This window comes from Sciurus vulgaris, assembly GCF_902686455.1.
Source record: "Sciurus vulgaris genome assembly, chromosome: 1".
Taxonomy (NCBI): domain Eukaryota; kingdom Metazoa; phylum Chordata; class Mammalia; order Rodentia; family Sciuridae; genus Sciurus; species Sciurus vulgaris.
Window position 1 is genome coordinate 182,544,840 of NC_136461.1, and position 20,919 is coordinate 182,565,758.

At 35.0% G+C, this 20,919-nt stretch overlaps 1 protein-coding gene across 4 annotated transcripts in view; it reads right to left on the reverse strand.

Annotated features, from left to right (window-relative positions):
• Nucleotides 1-20,878, reverse strand: part of NUDCD1 (NudC domain containing 1) — a 69,401-nt gene extending 48,523 nt beyond the window's left edge. For 2 of the 4 annotated variants that reach the window (XM_079130988.1, XM_079130987.1), the window contains exons 1-2: nucleotides 20,635-20,874; nucleotides 10,827-10,981 (exon numbers count right to left, since the gene is read on the reverse strand). In XM_079130988.1, the coding sequence (XP_078987114.1) occupies nucleotides 10,827-10,981; nucleotides 20,635-20,752 (273 nt within the window). In that variant the 5' untranslated portion in view covers nucleotides 20,753-20,874. Of the gene's footprint in view, nucleotides 1-10,302; nucleotides 10,348-10,826; nucleotides 10,982-20,634 lie in introns of all 4 variants that reach the window. The other 2 variants (XM_079130985.1, XM_079130986.1) reach the window with 2 other exon arrangements.
• Between the last annotated feature and the right edge of the window lie 41 nt (nucleotides 20,879-20,919).

Below are 20,919 nucleotides of genomic sequence, written 5' to 3' on the forward strand. Positions count from 1 at the left end.
TACTTCCCTTCTGGATGGCCATTCATCAGCAAGTGAAGGTACCTCTGCCCACTAGCAGGGAATATACCCCACCAGAAGGCCACCACCCCTAGGGAGTCAGCTCCCTTGTGGAGCACTGCATTATCAACTTCCTCCAAGATTTCAGGCTACTGAAGACTAAGAGGGGATATAATAGAAATCTTCAGGGATATTATAAGACAATAGAGGAAATCTGCAATATCACAACGGTCAACTGATACCTGAACAATATGAGAAAACAAGGAAAGAAAATGCTGCAAACAAATCTAGATGTTACATCAATGAAACCCAACGACAGCATGGCAGAAGAAATGACAGAAAGGGAGTTCAGAATGTACATAATTAAAATGCTCAGGGAAGCAAATGACGAGATGCAAGAGCAAATGCAGGCACTGAATGATCGCACCAATCGACAGTTAAAAGAGCAAATACAGGAAGCAAAAGATCACTTCAATAAAGAGTTAGAGATATTGAAAAAAAACCAAACAGAAATCCTTGAAATGAAGGAAACAATAAACCAAATTAAGAACTCCATAGAAAGCATAACCAATAGAATAGAACACCTGGAAGACAGAACATCAGACATTGAAGATAAAATATTTAACCTTGAAAACAAAGTTGAACAAACAGAGAAGATGGTAAGAAATCATGAACAGAATCTCCAAGAACTATGGGATATCATGAAAAGGCCAAATTTAAGAATTATTGGAATTGAGGAAGGCTTAGAGAAACAGACCAAAGGAATGAACAATCTATTCAATGAAATACTATCAGAAAATTTCCCAAATCTGAAGAATGAAATGGAAGATCAAGTACAAGAGGCTTATAGGACTCCAAATATACAAAATTACAACAGACCCACACCAAGGCACATTATAATGAAAATACCTAACATACAAAATAAAGACAGAATTTTAAAGGCCGCAAGGGAGAGGAATCAAATTACATTCAGGGGGAAACCAATACGGATATCAGCAGATTTTTCAATCCAGACCCTAAAAGCTAGAAGGGCCTGGAACAACATTTTTCAAGCCCTGCAAGAAAATGGATGCCAACCAAGAATCTTATACCCAGCAAAACTTACCTTCAAATTTGATGATGAAATAAAATCCTTCCATGATAAACAAAAGCTAAAAGAATTTACAAAAAGAAAGCCAGCATTACAGAACATTCTCAGCAAAATATTCCACGAGGAAGAGATGAAAAGCAAAGAAACAAATCAGCAATGGGAGGAACTATCCTGAAGGAATTGTCAAATAAAGGAAGAACCAAGTCGTCTGGGGCAAGTATGGAGGAAGGAAGTACTGTATAGAGGGTAAAGAGGGGTGGGAGGGGTGGGGAGAAGGGAAAAAAATAACAGAATGAATCAAACAACATTACTCTATGTAAATTTATGATTACACAAATGGTATGCCTTTACGCCATGTACAAACAGAGAAACAACATGTATCCCATTTGTTTACAATAAAAAAATAAAAAATAAAAAAAAATAAAAGGTAAAAAAAAAAAAAAAATCAAATAAATAAATAAATAAATAAATAAAATGAACCAAATGACCGGGAATACTAATCATATCTCAATAATAACCCTGAATATTAATGGCCTGAACTCATCAATCAAAAGACATAGACTGGCAGATTGGATCAAAAAGAAAGATCCAACAATATGTTGCCTGCAAGAGACTCACCTCGTAGAAAAAGATACACATAGACTAAAGGTGAAAGGATGGGGGAAAACATATCATGCACATGGACTCAGCAAAAAAGCTGGGGTATCCATCCTCATTTCAGATAAGGTGGACTTCAAGTCAAAACTAGTCAAAAGGGATAAAGAAGGACATTACATACTGCTTAAGGGAACCATAAATCAGCAAGACATAACAATCATAAACATCTATGCCCCAAACAGTAGCTCATCCATGTATGTCAAACAAATCCTTCTCAATTTCAGAAACCAAATAGACCACAACACAATAATACTAGGTGATTTTAACACGCCTCTCTCACCACTGGACAGATCTTCCAGACAAAAATTGAACAAAGAAACCATAGATCTCAATAACACAATCAATAATTTAGACTTAACAGACATTTATAGAATATACCATCCAACCAAGAGCGAATACACTTTCTTCTCAGCAGCACATGGATCCTTCTCTAAAATAGACCATATATTATGCCACAAAGCTAATGTAAGCAAATACAAGAAGATAGAGACACTACCTTGTATTCTATCAGATCATAATGCTTTGAAGTTAGAAATAAATGAAAGAGTAAAAAACAGAAGCTACTCCAACACCTGGAGATTAAACAATGTGCTATTACATGATGAATGGATAACAGAAGATATTAGGAAGGAAATTAAAAAATTCCTAGAGGTAAATGAGAACAAAGAAACATCATATCAAAATCTTTGGGACACTATGAAAGCAGTACTTAGAGGAAAATTTATTTCATGGAGCGCATTCAATAAAAGAAGTAAAAATCAACAAATAAACAACCTAACACTTCAGCTCAAAGCCCTAGAAAAAGAAGAACAGACCAACACCAAAAGTAGTAGAAGACAGGAAATAGTTAAACTCAGAGCTGAAATCAACGAAATTGAAACAAAAGAAACAATACAAAAAATTGACAAAATAAATAGTTGGTTCTTTGAAAAAATAAACAAAATTGATAAACCCTTAGCCACTCTAACAAAGAGAAGACGAGAGAAAACCCAAATCACCAAAATTCGGAATGAACAAGGAAATATCACAACAGACACGATTGAAATACAAAACATAATTAGAAGCTATTTTGAAAATCTATATTCTAACCAAATAGAAAATTTCGAAGACATCAACAGGTTTCTAGAGACATATGAATTGCTAAATTGAGCGAGGAGGACATACAAAATTTAAATAGATCAATTTCAAGTAATGAAGTAGAAGAGGTCATCAAAAGCCTACCAACAAAGAAAAGTCCAGGACCAGATGGGTTCTCAGCCGAGTTCTACAAAATCTTTAAAGAAGAGCTCATTCCAATACTTCTCAAAGTATTCCATGAAATAGAAGAGGAGGGTACCCTCCCAAACTCATTCTATGAAACCAATATTACCTTGATACCCAAGCCAGACAGAGATAAATCGAGGAAAGAAAATTTCAGACCGATATCATTAATGAACATTGACGCAAAAATTCTCAATAAAATTTTAGCAAATCGCATACAAAAATATATTAAAAAGATAGTGCACCACGATCAAGTGGGTTTTATCCCAGGGATGCAAGGTTGGTTCAACATCCGGAAATCAATAAATGTAATTCACCATATCAATAGACTTAAAGTCAAGAACCACATGATTATTTCAATAGATGCAGAAAAAGCATTTGATAAAATACAACACCCCTTCATGCTCAAAACACTAGAAAAAATAGGGATAGTGGGAACATTCCTTAACATTGTAAAGGCCATCTATGCTAAGCCCATGGCTAATATCATTCTAAACGGTGAAAAACTGAAAGCATTCCCCCTAAAAACTGCAACAAGACAGGGATGCCCTCTTTCACCACTCCTATTCAATATCGTTCTTGAGACTCTAGCCAGAGCAATTAGACAGACCAAGGAAATTAAAGGAATACGAATAGGAAAAGAAGAACTCAAACTATCCCTATTTGCGGATGATATGATTATATACTTAGAGGAACCAGGAAATTCCACCAGAAAACTGTTAGAACTCATAAGTGAATTCAGTAAAGTGGCAGGTTACAAGATCAATGCTCATAAATCCAATGCATTTTTATACATAAGTGAGGAATCCTCAGAAAGAGAAATTATGAAAACCACCCCATTCACCATAGCATCGAAAAAAATAAAATACTTGGGAATCAATCTCACAAAAGAGGTAAAAGACCTCTACAATGAGAACTACAGAACACTAAAGAAAGAAATCGAAGAAAACCTTAGAAGATGGAAAGATCTCCCATGTTCTTAGATAGGCAGAATTAATATTGTCAAAATGGTCATACTACCAAAAGTGCTATACAGATTCAATGCAATCCCAATTAAAATCCCAATGACGTATCTTACAGAAATAGAGCAAGCAATCATGAAATTCATCTGGAAGAATAAGAAACCCAGAATAGCTAAAGCAATCCTTCGCAGGAAAAATGAAGCAGGGGGTATCGCAATACCCGAACTTCAACTTTATTACAAAGCAATAGTAACAAAGACGGCATGGTACTGGTACCAAAATAGACAGGTAGATCAATGGTACAGAATAGAGGACACGGACACAAACCCAAATAAATACAACTTTCTAATACTAGACAAAGGCACCAAAAATATGCAATGGAGAAAAGATAGCCTCTTCAACAAATGGTGCTGGGAGAATTGGAAATCCATATGCAACAGAATGAAACTAAACCCATATCTCTCACCCTGCACAAAACTCAACTCAAAATGGATTAAGGACCTTGGAATCAGACCAGAGACTCTGCAGATTATAGAAGAAAAAGTAGGTCCCGATCTTCAACATGTCGGCCTAGGACCAGACTTCCTCAACAGGACTCCCATAGCACAAGAAATAAAAGCAAGAATCAATAACTGGGATAGATTCAAACTAAAAAGCTTTCTCTCAGCAAAGGAAACTATCAGTAATGTGAAGAAAGAGCCTACAGAGTGGGAGAATATCTTTGCTAATCATACTTCAGATAGAGCACTAATCTCCAGAATCTATAAAGAACTCAAAAAACTCTACACCAAGAATACAAATAATCCAATCGACAAATGGGCTAAGGAAATGAACAGACACTTCACAGAAGAAGATGTACAAGCAATCAATAAACATATGAAAAAATGTTCAACATCTCTAGTAATAAGAGAAATGCAAATCAAAACCACCCTAAGATTCCATCTCACCCCAATTAGAATGGCGATTATCAAAAATACAAGCAACAGGTGTTGGCAAGGATGTGGGGAGAAAGGTACACTCATACATTGCTGGTGGGGCTGCAAATTAGTGCAGCCACTCTGGAAAGCAGTGTGGAGATTCCTTAGAAAACTTGGAATGGACCCTCCATTTGACCCAGCTATCCCACTCCTTGGCCTATACCCAAAGGATCTAAAATCAGCATACTACAGAGATACAGCCACATCAATGTTCATAGCTGCTCAATTCACAATAGCCAGACTATGGAACCAACCTAGATGCCCTTCAATTGACGAGTGGATAAAGAAACTGTGGTATATATACACAATGGAATATTACTCAGCCATAAAGAATGACAAAATTATGGCATTTGCAGGCAAATGGATGAAATTGGAGAATATCATGCTAAGTGAGATAAGCCAATCTCAAAAAGACAAGGGACGAATGATATCGCTAATAAGTGGAGGATGACACATAATAGGGGGGAGGGAAGGGTTAGTGTTAGGGTTAGAGTTAGGGTTAGGGAGGGGGGCAAGTATGGAGGAAGAAAGTATTGTATAGAGGGTAAAGAGGGATGGGAGGGGTGGGGGGAAGGGGAAAAAATAACAGAATGAATCAAACAACATTATTGTATGTGGATTTATGATTACACAAATGGTATGCCTTTGCGCCATGTACAAACAGAGAGGCAACATGTATCCCATTTGTTTACAATAAAATAAAATAAAATAAAAAAAAAAATAGAAAAAAAAAAAAAAAAAAGAGAAATCATGAACGGAACCTCCAAGAATTATGGGATATCATGAAAAGACCAAATTTAAGAATTATTAGGATTGAGGAAGGCACAGAGATATAAACCAAAGGAATGAACAATCTATTCAATGAAATAATATCAGAAAATTTCCCAAACCTGAAGAATGAAATGGAAAATCAAATACAAGAGGCTTACAGGACACCAAATGTAAAAAATTATAACAGATCCATACCAAGGCATATTATAGTTAAAATACTTACCATACAAAATAAAGATAGAATTTTAAAGGCTGTGAGAGAAAAAAATCAGATTACGTTCAGGGGGAAACCAATACGGATATCAATAGATTTCTCAACCCAGACCCTAAAAGCTAGAAGGGCCTGGAACATTTTTCAAGCTCTGAAAGAAAATGGATGCCAGCCAAGAATCTTATACCTAGCAAAACTTACTTGCAGATTTGACGATGAAATAAAACTCTTCCATGATAAACAAAAGCTAAAAGAATTTACAAATAGGAAGACTGAACATTCTCAGCAAAATATTCAAGTCAAGTTAAAAACCAAAAATAAGCCAAAATGACCGAGAATACAAATCATATCTTACTAATAAGCCTGAATGCTAATGGCCTGAACTCATCAATCAAAAGACAGACTGGCAGATTGGATTAAAAAGAAAGACCCAATAATTTGCTGCCTTCAAGAGTCTCATCTCATAGAAAAAGATACCTATAGACTAAAGTTGAAAGGATGAGAAAAAACGTACCATGCACATGAACTCAGTTAAAAAAACGGGGGTATCCATCCTCATATCAGATAAAGCAGACTTCAAGGCAAAATTAGTTAAAAAGAGATAAAGGATATTTCATACTGCTTAAGGGAAGCATGAATCAGCAAGATAATAATCATAAATATTCATGCCCCAAACAATGGCTCATCTACTTACATCAAAGAGTATACTATAAAAGTATGCCCACTATAATAAATACTACTTTCTTGTTTCTTTAAGAAACTAAAATCCCACAGAGGAAAGAGATATTTTGTGTATTTTTAAAAATTTTTATTTTTAATGAGAAAAATTCCCAATATATATCAAAATAGGTAAAACATAAGAAATTCCCATATACCCAGCATATAGTTTCAATTACTATCATCTATCATGTATACATGTATACATAGTCACATTACTATGAAGAAAATACCAGTTATTCTAACTAAAGTATTTTGGTATTAATCTCTGATAGGACTACAAAAACAAACAAAAATCTCTACAATGTCATCAACCTACTTAAAAATAATAATTCCTTAATATCTAAAAATCTATTAATTATTTAGTGTTCAAGTTATCCACCATAGATGCTTTATTATCAATGCTATTTAAATGATTGGCTCCCTCACCAAATTTAAATTAGCTAAATGATACCATTTCACTTTTTATTTTCCATTTTTCATTCTTTAAATTTAGCTCTAGCAGACACAGTAATGTGCTGAAGACAATGCCTACTGACTCACTGAAGCTCAGCAGTAAATTTCTAGGAATTCTGTAAGCCACACTTTGAAATTAGCCTTGGCAGGAATATTTTACACCACAGAAGTTGGTGAACTCTACAAATCAGCCCTCAACCCACTTCACAGAGTTGGTTGTTGAACACTTACTAACATATGACTAAGCAAATACATCCCCATTTGTATATTTAGTTCACCACAGGGAATCTACCATTGTATACATACGCAAGAATGAGGTCCTAATTAGAATAAGATATATTCCATGCTTACATATCACATCAGAATGAATTCTGCTGTCATGTATAACTTAGAAGAACCAATAAAAAATCTTTAAAAAATAAGAGTATAAACATTAACAGTAAGCACAAAAATTTAAAATGAGTTTTAGTTTTTTAAGAACCAAAGACTCTTTGCTTGGACAATGCCACATCATACTGTTTACCTTGCTACACTGTCTGTCTTTATTAGCCAGTAATAAGAAGAATGGGTAGAACATTGCAGCACACTGGAACAGACTAGTTGAAATCCAGATTCTGCCTCAAACTAGCTGTTTGACTTAGACGATTTATCTATATTTCTATGCCTCAGTTTCCTTCACTGTAAAGTAGCTTACATTAATTCTACCTCCTTACACATGCATAATGCCTTCCACTTTTCAAAGCATTTTTATACTCTTTGCTTTAACTTTTAAAAAAACTTATCACAATCCTTACGTTATATGAAAAAACTTAAGGACATATAGAATTCACTATATTCTTATGTACATTACCATATAAGTTACCTATACATCCCTATTATCTTAGACTATTAATAGTATATAACATATTGTCTTATGTTAAAATGAACTCATTTGCAAGTACAACTTAAACATCTAGTTCCCTCTCTATTAATTACCCTATCCTTTGGAATTGCACCACATGTGACACAAGAAATCTAAGGAACAGTAAAATAAAATGATGAATATGGTACCACTAAAACCTAATACTTTCCTATCTAACATTATGCCATCTTTCTTCTTGAGGCAGAAAAAGTTTATTGGCAAACATTACAGAAAAATTTTCATATACATACACATACACCCACAACTCTAAAGCAAAATTCGTTTGGTCAGACAAATCAAAACATAGTCACTAAAACACATATAAGTCCTATTACTTTAGACACATGAGGTCTGCATGAGAATTCTACATAGAGGCAGCTCTAGTGAGGAAAAGCAATTGCACTTAAGAGGACAGATTATATCTCTTCTGTTCAACACAAGAAACAATCGGAATTTTGCTTAGGTGTTTGGAGCCACCTAGAGGGAAGATTTGTCAGTACCAGAAAATGCATAACTTCCTCCCTAACATTTTAAGACAAACACTGCATCACCAATACAGAACCTATAGCTGGATTAGAAGTAAAAGAGATTGAATAAGTTTTATACAACTATCCTCCATTTAACAAATATACTAACCAAGTCTTCTCCTGGGTGCTAGGATTATAGAAATATAAGAAAGATCCATGGCCTTAGTCCAGGGGTAGGCAAACTATAATTCACAAAGCAATTCTGGGACTGTCTCCTTTTGTAAATGAAGTTTTATTGGAAGATTGTCACAATCATCCATTTACAATTGTATATAGCTATTTTCCCACTAAAACAGAAAAAGTAGATAATTATGACAAAAGATTGGCCCACAAAGCCTATATAGTATCTGACCTTGTGCAAAAAAATCACTCTCTGGCATAGAGGGAGTTCACAGCTCATGTAGATCTGACAGTCAATGGTGTGAATATTCTTGAGTCAGCAGAATGTCAGGGAAAACTTCCTAAATGAAGAAATGATTAACTGGGCCTTAAATAAAGATTGGAAAGCAGCCTGACACAGAACTAAGAGTATACTCCAGGTAGGGGTAATTACATAAGAAAAGTGGCAATAGGATACAGGGCTTGTCTCAAGAACTGCAAGGGTTTGGTATTGTTTGAATTGTACAAGTGGTAGAAGACAAGGCTGAAGAGAAAGCCTTATGAACTGTATGTACCAGAAGGAAAACTTTTTACTTTTAAGAACATATATATATCACTTTGTGTGTTTTTAAGAACATATACATTTTTAAGAACATGTATTTCACTTTGTGTTTATACTTGCAAAAACAATAAACAAAAAAAAACCATTACCTCTGAGAGAACAAACAAGAAACTTTTAAAAAGTTGCAGGAAAATGAATACTGAAGACAGGACAGATAAAAGGTCAAGAAGATGTCACTAAATATTATTTTTAATTTTCTGTTTTTGAAATTACATGAGCATCTTATCTTCTAAAATTAAAAAGTGTAGATTTTGCAAAAATTTAAGCAAGAAGTGATAAGATTAGACAAGCAAATTAAATAGACTACCTTGTACATACAATGTATAAGAGGACTGGCAGATGCAAACAATAGTTAGAAAACAATGGACAGATTACTGGCTATTTAAAGCAAAAATATTAATGTATTATGGTGTTTACAACATGAAGATATAAAACATGACAAAAATAGCTCAAAGGGATGAGAGAGAAAGTAAAAGGAGTTATATTACTGTAAGGTTTTTATACTTTTAAGTGGAATCATATTAGAGGCAGACTATGATAAACCAAGGACAAATGCTATAATTTCTAAATTGGTCATTATAAATAAAATAGTAACAGGTTTAGAACAAAGTCAAAAGAGAAAATCAAATAAAATTTTAAGAAAATAAAAAGAAGAATGTCAATTAAGCCCCCCAAAAAGTATGAACATAGACACCAAGGAACAAAGAATAGAATAAACTGAAAAGAAATAACAAGATATAACATAAAACCTGAGACTATCAGTAATTAAATCAAATATAAACATATTAAGCCCTACAATGAAACGATAAAGACTTTCATATTGCATTTAACAGAAAAACAAACTGCAGGCTTTTTGTAAGGAATACACTTTAAAAATAAGAATGCAGTAGGTAAAGATAGTCAGCAAATGTGGTGAACACCTGCAAAACCAGCTACTCAGGAGTCTAAGGCAAGACGATCACAAGATGGAGCTAGTCTGGGCAACTTAGTAAGAACCGATCTCAAAATAAAATCAGAAAAAAGTTAGGGATGTAGTTCAGTGTTAGAGCACTTACCTCGCCTATATGAGGCCCCAGGTGTGACCCTCCCCTGCAAAAACACTGATAAATTGAAAGAAAAAGATAATTTTTAAAAGCCAACAATAACTATACTCATATCAAGCAAAGAAAATTTGAAGACAAATTTATTCCAAGATCCTAGAGATAAAGATATTTTATAATACTAAAAGAATCAATTTACAGTGGATCAAACAATTCTAAATGTTTTACCCAATTATATAGTTAAAAATAACCAATGTAACAACTAAAAGTAAAAACACATCACATGGAAAAAAGCAACTAGAACAGTTACAACCACATTTGTAAATTCAATTAGAGAGATGACATAATGATGGGAGTGGATAGGAATAAATAATTGAGGATAACAGGAACAAAGGATAAAATTTAAACTGAATAAAGCAGAAATGCAGCCACTAAAGTTATATGTACCTTAATTGCCTGGATATCAGAATCAAAAGAAAAATTAAAGATCAAATAGTACTGGATAAATTATATTATTTTATACTATATGTTTTTCTTACCAGCATCACTGTTAAATTCATAATTCTTCCAAGGTTATCAATATAGTAGACACTGTCTTGATACCATGAATCACAGTGTAGGTAATTATACATCCCAAAAGCATGCATGTGTTCCAGTGTATATTGATCATCACGAAGTTTTACTTCTGCCACAGCTGAAATATAATAAATAGACATTATCATCAAGAGTTTTATTCAGATTGTTCCCTTTACAGAATACCTAAAAGGCAAATAAATCATCATGCCAATAACAAAGGCTGCTTCAGGGCAATTCACTATATGATTGACTCAGAAATAATTTCTGGGTACCAAATATGCACTGTGTGCAGATGACTAAGTAAAAGGACATGGTTATACTCTTTAGAACCTAGGATATAGTGACCACAGTAGATAGGACTTTTAAAGTCATAAGTCTTTTTTTCTTTTAGGCACCTTTTATAATTAAGAACAGAAATTCTAAAAGTGAAGGTTTTCCTCTCTTTGGGGCAAATAATAAGCCCAATTTTATAGAGTGTTTTTATAATTTTAAATGTTTCTATTTCTATTATATCTTCATTTTTATGACACATTCAGAAATAAAGAGAATGTTTTTATTTTATCACTACACAGATATGGAAATAAATATAAATACCAAATGCAACTTCTCCAATACCATGCCAAATCTTTCCAATAGTACAGAACAAAACAGTGTCACAGTTGGAATAGACACAAGACTTCCTACTTACAGAAAAGGGAATTCTTCACTAAAACATTAGCTGCCTCCATAATTTTAAATCTGTCAAACATGTTCTCTTCTTCTCAAGCTCTTCCTTGCCCCTCCATGCAGATAAGAACACTTACAGCTCAGTGCTACCCATGACCTGGAATTAATTTCTGCAACAGGAAATATGTAGATAGACTACAATGGGCCAATATATTACCTTGATATAAAACTTACTTTACTATATTCTAATTGCAACTATTTTCTTCTCCCAGAATACTTAATTTTTCCTACTTCTAATACCTGACGTGAGTCCTGGCTAACTTACATTTATTCATTTATTTAGCAAATATTTTAATAGGTACCAATAACACAGTGACAAGAGTACATTGTCTATCTTCTTAACACTTAGGATTAAGTGAAGAAATGGACAGTACTTTATCACATAAATTTTATAGCATAATTTTATATAATTAAACTGTGATGTTATAAAGAAAAATTACTGGTTATTAAAGAACACACACTGTAGTGAGCTTTATTGGAAGAGTAAAGAAAACTTTTCAAGGATTAAGCCAAAACAAAAGATAAGAAGAAATATACTCACACATCCATATATACCTGTGTACCCTTTCTGAGCAAAAAAAGTAGGAGGAAAAACTTGTGTTCAAAGAACCAAAAGACCATACTCAGCTACATACAGAACAAGAACAGCTGTTAGAAAGAATGAGTAAAGATGAATGAAGTTAGAGAACTAGGCAGGAGTTAGATTGTGAAAGTCCTTATCTTTATTTCTTTATTGATAAACCCATTGTAATAAGAATTCATTAGAATTTTAGCAGGAAAGTTAAGATGTGAGTTTTTAAGAGAGAACTTATAAATATAATGTAGAAAATAAACTGGAACAAAGCAGAGATAAATTCAGGAAGATCCAATAGGAACACTTCAGACAAAATCATAATTTTGTGATACTTGACAGAAGTTGAGGAAACTTACTATTAAAATGAGGAAGTGCTTACTTGCAAGGAATGATTAACAAAAAAATATTCTATGAATTAGGAAGAAAACAATTATCAGTTTTTTTTAGGACCTCTGTGTGGATGAAACTCAATCATGCTGGCAATGTCCATGAGAACGTAATAGCCCAAAGAGGTAACATTAAATAATAATATAAAAAATATGTGTTCTTCCTATGGGAGTAACTAGTCCTCAATAATCATGAACAGGTCAGAAGTTTCTTAGCCTTTTGCCTTAAACATCTCAGCTGCAAACACGCTGATCTCTGGAAACCAGTTAAAAGACCTTGATATAGTTGTTGCATTTCAACAAGATAATCTATGTAAGTTATTAGGACACAGGGCATGCTTACTAGTTTATAAAACTCTTAGTGTGCATAAAAAGGCTGCTTCTCTAGCCTTAAATGAGAAATGAAAAGTTGTAACTACATTTATCACATTGATCTTCTTGACAGTATAAAGACGGGAGGCAGAACACATGAAAAGAAAAAAGCAGTGTCCAGAATGTGATAAAGCTTAAACACCAGCAAACTCATTTGTAGAGTCTTCCCAAGAAAGTGAGTAGGAGGCAGGGAAACTCTATTCTCTGTTGGGATTTTTGAAATAGTTGAAGAGGAACCTTTTTACAAGAAGTCAGTGCAGTAGGTTTGTTTTTTGTTTGTTTGTTTTGGTTTTTTGTTTGTTTTTGGTACCTGGGATTGAACCCAGGGGTGTTTACCCACTGAGCCACATCCCCAGTCCTTCTTTAAATTTTTTATTTAGAGACAGGGTCTCACTGAGTTGCCTAGTGCCTCGCAAGTTGCTGAGGCTGGCTCTGAACTAGTGATCCTCCTGCCTCAGCCTCCTAAGTCACTGAGATTACAGGCTACACCACCTTGCCTGGCTGCTTGGGTACCAAAAAGAAAAAAAAAAAAAAAAAGTTTTATTAAATATTATTTTATATTAGTAATAAATTAGCTTTGATAAAAATCCTCCTTAGTTTTTTTATAGAATAGGGCCCAACAAGAAGGCAAACTCACTAAATCTTTCTCCCAAAAACCTTATAAAACTTAAACTATCGGGGTCTCATAGAGCCTTAAAAATCTACATTTTTTCATTCCTAAGTTATTCATTAAATATCTACTGTGTGCCAGACACTGAGCATGGCTCTGGGCCTACAGTGGCGAGTAAAACAGACTGGACTCTTATGCTAATGGTGCTAAGGATGGTATCCACTACTGTTTCTTGTCCTTTCAAAGTATATTATTGTGTTGAACCACATGAACTTGCCAATTTCTGACATCAATTAAATATGATCTGATCTAAAATTTTTCCAAACACATTAGTTTTAAAAAAGCACGGGAGAAGCAAAGAATAATAACTTACAAAGGTCACTTCTTTGACCTCTCACCTTCTAAAATCAACCCAATGAATTAAATGTCTTTTTATCTTCTACTTGGTTTGCTATTTGTGTATGAAGATATAAAAAGAAAAGAGTACAAGTGTGTATAGTGAGTTCTAAAGCAACTCTTACAAAAGAGGGCACCTAAGTTAGAAGTACTGCTCCCATGAAACTATTTTATAAAATGCTTCTGGGATTATAACACATTCAGCTGGTCATCTTCCCCATATTTTCCTACATACTGTAGATAGGAGTTTTATAGTGAACTCTCCTAGAGAAATTTATTTTCACTTAAAAATTTATATAGAACAATTTTTGTTTGTAGTCAAAATGGAATAGAAAGCAGTTTGTTTTCTATCAGAAATAACCAATAAGAAAAAATAAATCAGACAAAATTACATGAAACAACGGTTTCCAAGACACTCGGCAACAGGTGACAGAAAAATGTTCCCTAAGAAACCCAAAACACATGAGGTGAACCCTACCACTGCCCCTGCCTACAAAGTTTTGTGAAGTTTCCAGATCATGGCATTAAAAATGGGAAAGTGAGGTAGAACCTGGCAGACTGGTCTGAAAGTCTGGGGAAATCATGGAAGCTTACAGTTGATTAGACAGAGTAGTAAAAAGAGAGGCAAATTCTAGAGATAGGCAGAGTTCTCCCTGAAGAAGGACCCAAACCCAAACCAATGAAAGAACCATTTGAAAGATTACAGGGAATGGTACTGGACACTCACAGAAGACTGCAAAGTGACTAGGCCCAACAAGTAGAATGGAAAGAAACTCCTAATTTGTGGGATACTAGGCAGAGCACACAGCTAGCCTTGTTTCAGTAGTGAGGAATGGTTAGCCCTAGACTACACATTGTTCCAGACTAGCCTAACAAATCTTAAACACAAGACTCAATGGAATTAATCTGCTTCCAAGCAGCTAAACTAAAACCCAGAAAAAAAGTTCAAAATATTATGCGAATCCAAAAATAGCCTGCATTCAATAAGGTAAATTCACAATTTCTGATACCTAATCAAAGGAGAAAAGAAAAAAAAACAAATCCATAATAAGAACGACCAATCAATAAGAAGCCAACACATAACTGACATGAAAGGTAAAATTAGCAGAGTAAGACATTAAAATAGTTATTACAAGTATATTCCATATGTTCATAATAATAAATAGGGGCATGAAAGATAGAAAAAGATTTAAATCAGACTTCCAGAGATTAAGAACAACAATGTCTAAAAGGAAAAAATAGACAAATGGGATTAATGAGATTAACAATGCAAAACAGAAAAATTAATAAAATTAAAGGCATGAAAAACTGAAACTATTCAAAAGAAAAAAGAAAAAAGAATGCAGGATAAAAGGAGGTACCGATGAACTTCCAGAATGGGTAAATAAAGTTCTTAAAGGAAAGAACAAAGAGAAAACTTTGGAAGACTACTATAAACCCACAGTTTAAAACTCAGCAAACCGCAAGAATGAGAATTAAGAAAATACACCTAGGTATATATCATTATTGACTGCTCAAAACCAATGTAAAATAGAAAAATCTTAAAAATAGTCAGAGGAAAAAAGATATGCTATATACAGAGCAACAAAGACAGGATAATGTCAGATTTCTCATCAAATATAAAACAAGCAAGAAGACTGTAGGGCAAAATCTTTACAGAATTAAAGAAGAAAAATTGTCAACCTAAAATTCTATACATGGCAAAAACATCTTTGGAAGAACCAAAGCAAAATAAAGATTTTTTTCAAACTACAAAAGCAGAAAGAATTAATCATCAGATTATAAGAAATATTAAATTCACTCAGGCAGAAGGAAAATTACAACAGACAAAAATATGGGTCTAAATAAATGAATGAAAAACACGAGAAATGGCAACTATATAAGTTTAAATACACAAGATTTTTTTCTTATTTAAATTTCTTTAAGAGATAATTATTCAAATAAAAATAATGTATTGTGAAATTTACAATAATATGTAAAACTAAAATGCGTAACAATAGCTCGAAGACCAGGAAGAAATGTATAAAAGTATAAGGTTCTTACACTACATGGTAAATAATACACTATCATTAAATGTAACCTGTAGGATAATAAATTAAGGATATATATTACACACCCTAAAGTGATTACTAAAATAATAAAAGAACTACAGCTAATGGCCCCAACAAAGTAAAAAAATAAAAATAAAACATACGTGTACATATATATGTGTGTGTATGTGTATGCATATATACACATACCATGCTAAAATTAATCAAAAGTAAACTAAAGTGACTACTTTAATATCAGACAGACTTTAGAGCAAAAAACTAAAAAAATCTTGCTAAGGATAAAAGTTATTTCATAATGATAAAGGAGTCTATTTATCAACACATGGGGGGCTGGGGCTGTAGCTCGGTGGCAGAGTACTTACTTACCTAGCGTGTATGAGGCACTGGGTTCAATTCTCAGCACCATATAAAAATAAATAAAATAAAGACATTCTGTCCATCTACAACTACAAAAAATTTTTTTTTTTTAAAAGAAGGGAACATAGGGCTGGGGTTGTGGCTCAGTGGTAGAGCACTCACCTAGCATGCGTGAGGCCCTGCGTTCAATCCTCAGCACCACATAAAAATAAAATAAAGATATTGTGTCCGCCTACAACTAAAACAAAATAGTTAACAAAAAGAGACAGAACATAATGTTTATGAAGCTAACAACAAAGTTTCAAAATATATGATGTAAAAATTGGTAAAATTAGTCAAGTGTGGGTGTGTAAGCCTGTAATCCCAGCAGCTCTGAAGGCTGAGGTAGGAGAATTGCAAGTTTAATGTCAGCCTCAGCAATTAAGCAAGGCATTAAGCAACTTAGTGAGACCCTATCTCAAAAAAGTAAGTAGGAATAAAAAGGGCTGGGATGTTGCTCAATGGTTAAGCAAGTGCCCTCCTGGGCTCAATCCCTGGTACCCCTACAAAAAATAAAATGAAAAATTTACAAAACTACAAGGAGAAATAAATTCACAATCATAGGCACAGATTCTAATACCCCTCTCATGCAACAAGAGTGATTTCAAAATAATCACATTGAGTAAAAGAAGCCAGACCAGGGGGATAAAAAAGGTATACAGTATATAATTCCATGTGTATAAAATCCTAGAAAATGCATACTAATTTATAGTGGCAGAAAGCATATCAGTTGCTTGGGAAAGGGAGGAATATGGGGAAGAACAGAGGGATAGCTGGATAGTTACAGAGGGCACAAAGAAACCTTTGGGGATGATAGCTAAGTTTAGCTTCTTGATTATGGTGACTTCATGGGTGTATCCAAGCCAAAACATACTAAATTGTAAATTTTAAATACGTGCAGTTTATTGTCAATTATTTCTCAATAAAACTGATTAATGTGGAAGTGATACAAAATCATCCACTACTCAGTCAAGCAACCTCCGGCTCTGGAGACAAAGCACCGAAAAAGATGGACACAGGGACACAATACAGAACTAAGAGTCTTGGCACAAAAGCAGATACTAAATGCAGCAAAGTGTTCACAAAGTACTGGGTACCATAGGAAAGTACAGAACAGATTCTAACTTGTACAGATTTTACAGTATATATTCTAACTAGGTAGTCAAGAAAGGAATCCTTGAGAAAGAAGCATGTAAACCAACATAAAAGAATAAAGTGTACAAATTAGTCAGGTGAAATACAAGGGGGAAACATAAAAAGATTTACTAAATGAAGATTCTAAGGAAAGTATGTCTATAGGATAAATGCCCAGACATGGAATTGCTGGATCAAAAGACAACTACAATTTTAGGAAAAAAATGTCTTGCTTTTTTTTCCCCCCTCTTTCCATGTTTTTGTTTTTGTTTTTTTGGTGCTTTATAGTTATACATAATGGTGGGATTTATTGCTTCCTATTCATACATGCACACAATATAACAACATAATAATATAATTTGGCCAATATGACTCCCCAGCACTTTTTCCCTCCCTACCCATTTCCCACCACCTTTTGCTTAGTTTTGTGGAATAGAAAAAGAAAAAGTAATATTTACTGTTTATGTAGCAGGGGGAGTTCTAGGACAATTTAATAATATTAAGACAACCAAGTTCTTTGAGACCAGAAAACCATATCTGCATCCTCATATCTTAAACAAAGTATTTCACACACCCAAGGGTCCAACCAAAGGTTTGCTAAATTAAACTCCTTGAGTTAGGATAACAAATCATTTGTTAGGATAACAAATTATCAGGAGCTACTCAATTATACCTTACTATCACTAGAAATGATAGTTTTGTAAAGAATTAACCTCTTCTTCATCCTTGAGTAATTCTTTTTTTTTGTTTTGTTTTTGTTGTTGTTTCTTTTGTTCTCAAGTAATTCTTAATGAAAACCTCTCATGTTACTAAAGCCTTCAGACTTCTTGTCCCCATTCCTCTGGTCTTCCAAACAATTACAGAGCCAGAGGGTAAATGATTTAACCACCAAATCTGTTCACTTCCCTTTATACTTAAAAAACCTCAAACAACACCACATTACCTCCAGTTTTGCCTTCTAAACACAGATTCTAAGACCAACACTGTGAAATGTAGGGGAGGGGAGACAGTGTGATTTTAATAAAGTAAATTAATTTATTCATTTATTTAGGCAGTGGGAGGCTTTACCACTGAGCCACATCCCCAGCCCTTTCTATTTTTTATTTCGAGAAGGGTCTCACTAAGTTGCCCAGTCTAGCCTGGAACTTGCAATCCGCCTTATGGAAAAAGAAATGAAGACTCTCTAAAGTGAAAGCAGGAAAGCTAGTCAGGAAACTACTATATTTTAGGAAAGTGAAAATCATGATTCGGACTAGGAGACATGGAGGAGTCAAAATCAGAGCTTAGGGCAAATGCTGACAATTGAACTGGGGACTTAACAAAGAAATACTCCAACATGAACAGGCTTACATTGACAATCCCAATTTTTATTCCTCCCTGGATCTATGCCCTTTAGTATGACCTTCCCATACTGACTCTAGATTTGATTATTTGATTTGCTTTGACCAGTGGAGCAACAAACTTGTTGCAAGCAGCAGACTGAAAAAAGCACTTATGCACTCTACACATATCCTTGAAAGAGACTGAGTTAGCCTGTGGAAGGATGAGAGACCACAAGGAGAGTTAAGCAAAGGTCATCTGAAATGGTCTTAAATCAGTTGATAGCCAAAGAACTCCCAAACAGATGAAGAAATCCAGTCATGATGAGCACAGCTGCCTAGCAGACCCATACCTGAACAAAAATGAATGAAAGAGCCCAGCCAGGACTAAAAGAATCACGTAGATAACGTATGAATTTGTCAGCAACAGTGAGTGCTTTTTGGGTTTTGTTTAGTTTTTTTCCCAATGCATCAGCTAACAAAACATGGTGGTACTATTTATTGACAAGGAGATGGAGACTGAAAATGGGGAGAAACAAAAGGTGGAAAAGGAGGAAAAGAAATGAAAACTCAAAATTATCTTGTCTCATTTTGGTTAACTATGACCTATCCTTCATAGCGCAACCTAGATATCAACTTCTCCAGAAAGCTGGCCCAGACCCACTGGCTAGTTATTCAAGAATTACCATTGTATTTTGTACATATATCCATCATTGCCTTCCCACATTATTTAATGATTATTTATTTGGTACTTTCTTCCTCATCAAACAACAGTTATGTTATCCATTTTTGGACTGTGTCTTATTCATCTTGATAACATTGGCATATAACAGAACAGGTCCTCTATAGATGTTTCTGAATTTCATAAATGGGTAAACACTTCTTTGATACTATAACGTCTACTAATTAACTCTGGATCCGTATTTCTCAAAAGTGTGATCCACTCACTGACAACCGGCACCAGAATCAGCAGAGGTGTGTTAAAAAAAATGCAATCTCCCCCTGACTTGCTTTCTCTCTCCTCCTCGCTTTTCCACTCTTTCTTGCGCGCGCCCTTTCTCTTTCTCTTTCTTTTCCTCTCATTTTCTCTCTTGCCTACAGGGAGACACTCTGTTTTCTTATTAAACCCTCTTATGTGGAAAAAAAAATGCAAATCTCTGGGTTCTATCATTAACGAAAATGTACCTTTTACAACGAAAATATTCTGGCCAGCTACTAATAAAAGAATCAGTAGCAATGTGGTTACTAACACAAAACAATCAGCAGTGTAATTACAAAATCACCTTTCCTCATAAAGTTCTATCGATGTTCTTTCTACAACAGAGTCCTCAGTGTGCCAGGGCTTGGGTAATTGAAAATGCTCTGACAGGTATGTAAGTTTCTCCTCTAAGAAATGGCTCTGCGTCAAAGGAAAACAGGCGCTGGGGGTTTTCCAAGGAGGTGTGGCTTCTCAGCTAACACGCTGACAGAAAACGTTCTAGGAAGAACATTCTGAGCTTTCCCCACAGCAAGCAGGGCCAGCCAGCAATGGACCGGCGACCCGAGTCCAGGCATAACCCGCGTGCCCGACCTCTGAGCCGAGGTCAGGCCCGCGGTCCCACCGGTGAAGATCCGCACGAAAGCGGTTTTCACCGGACTCTGGGATGGACATCATTCTCCAGAGGTAACTACCCTGTTTGCACCCCGGCAGTGATGAAGGCCATGCTGCTCTGCTTGCCCCAGTACAACGAAAGAAAACGCGGGAAGGCTCGGGCCGGTAACAGCCGAAAGAGCAAAGGGAGTGTGAGGGGTCGCCACAGCTTCCCACCTGCGTCAAGCTCCAGCTGGTAACAGGGCAGAGGCTCGAGAGAGAGCTTGTAACCCTCGAAGCGGGGGTCCAACAGAGGTCTCTTCACCCTCAGGGAGCAATTAGCAGCCACCTCCATCTCCTTCTAAGGTCCAAGCGTGGGAATTAATAAAGCTCTTGTTGAAAGATCCGCGCTTCACGCCTGAAACCGAGGCAAGGAAGCGGCGTGGTTCCCATCCCAGAAAACACTGCGGCGCAAAATGCCTTCTGGGAAATGTAGTGAGCGCGAGAAAGCGGACCCTGTTG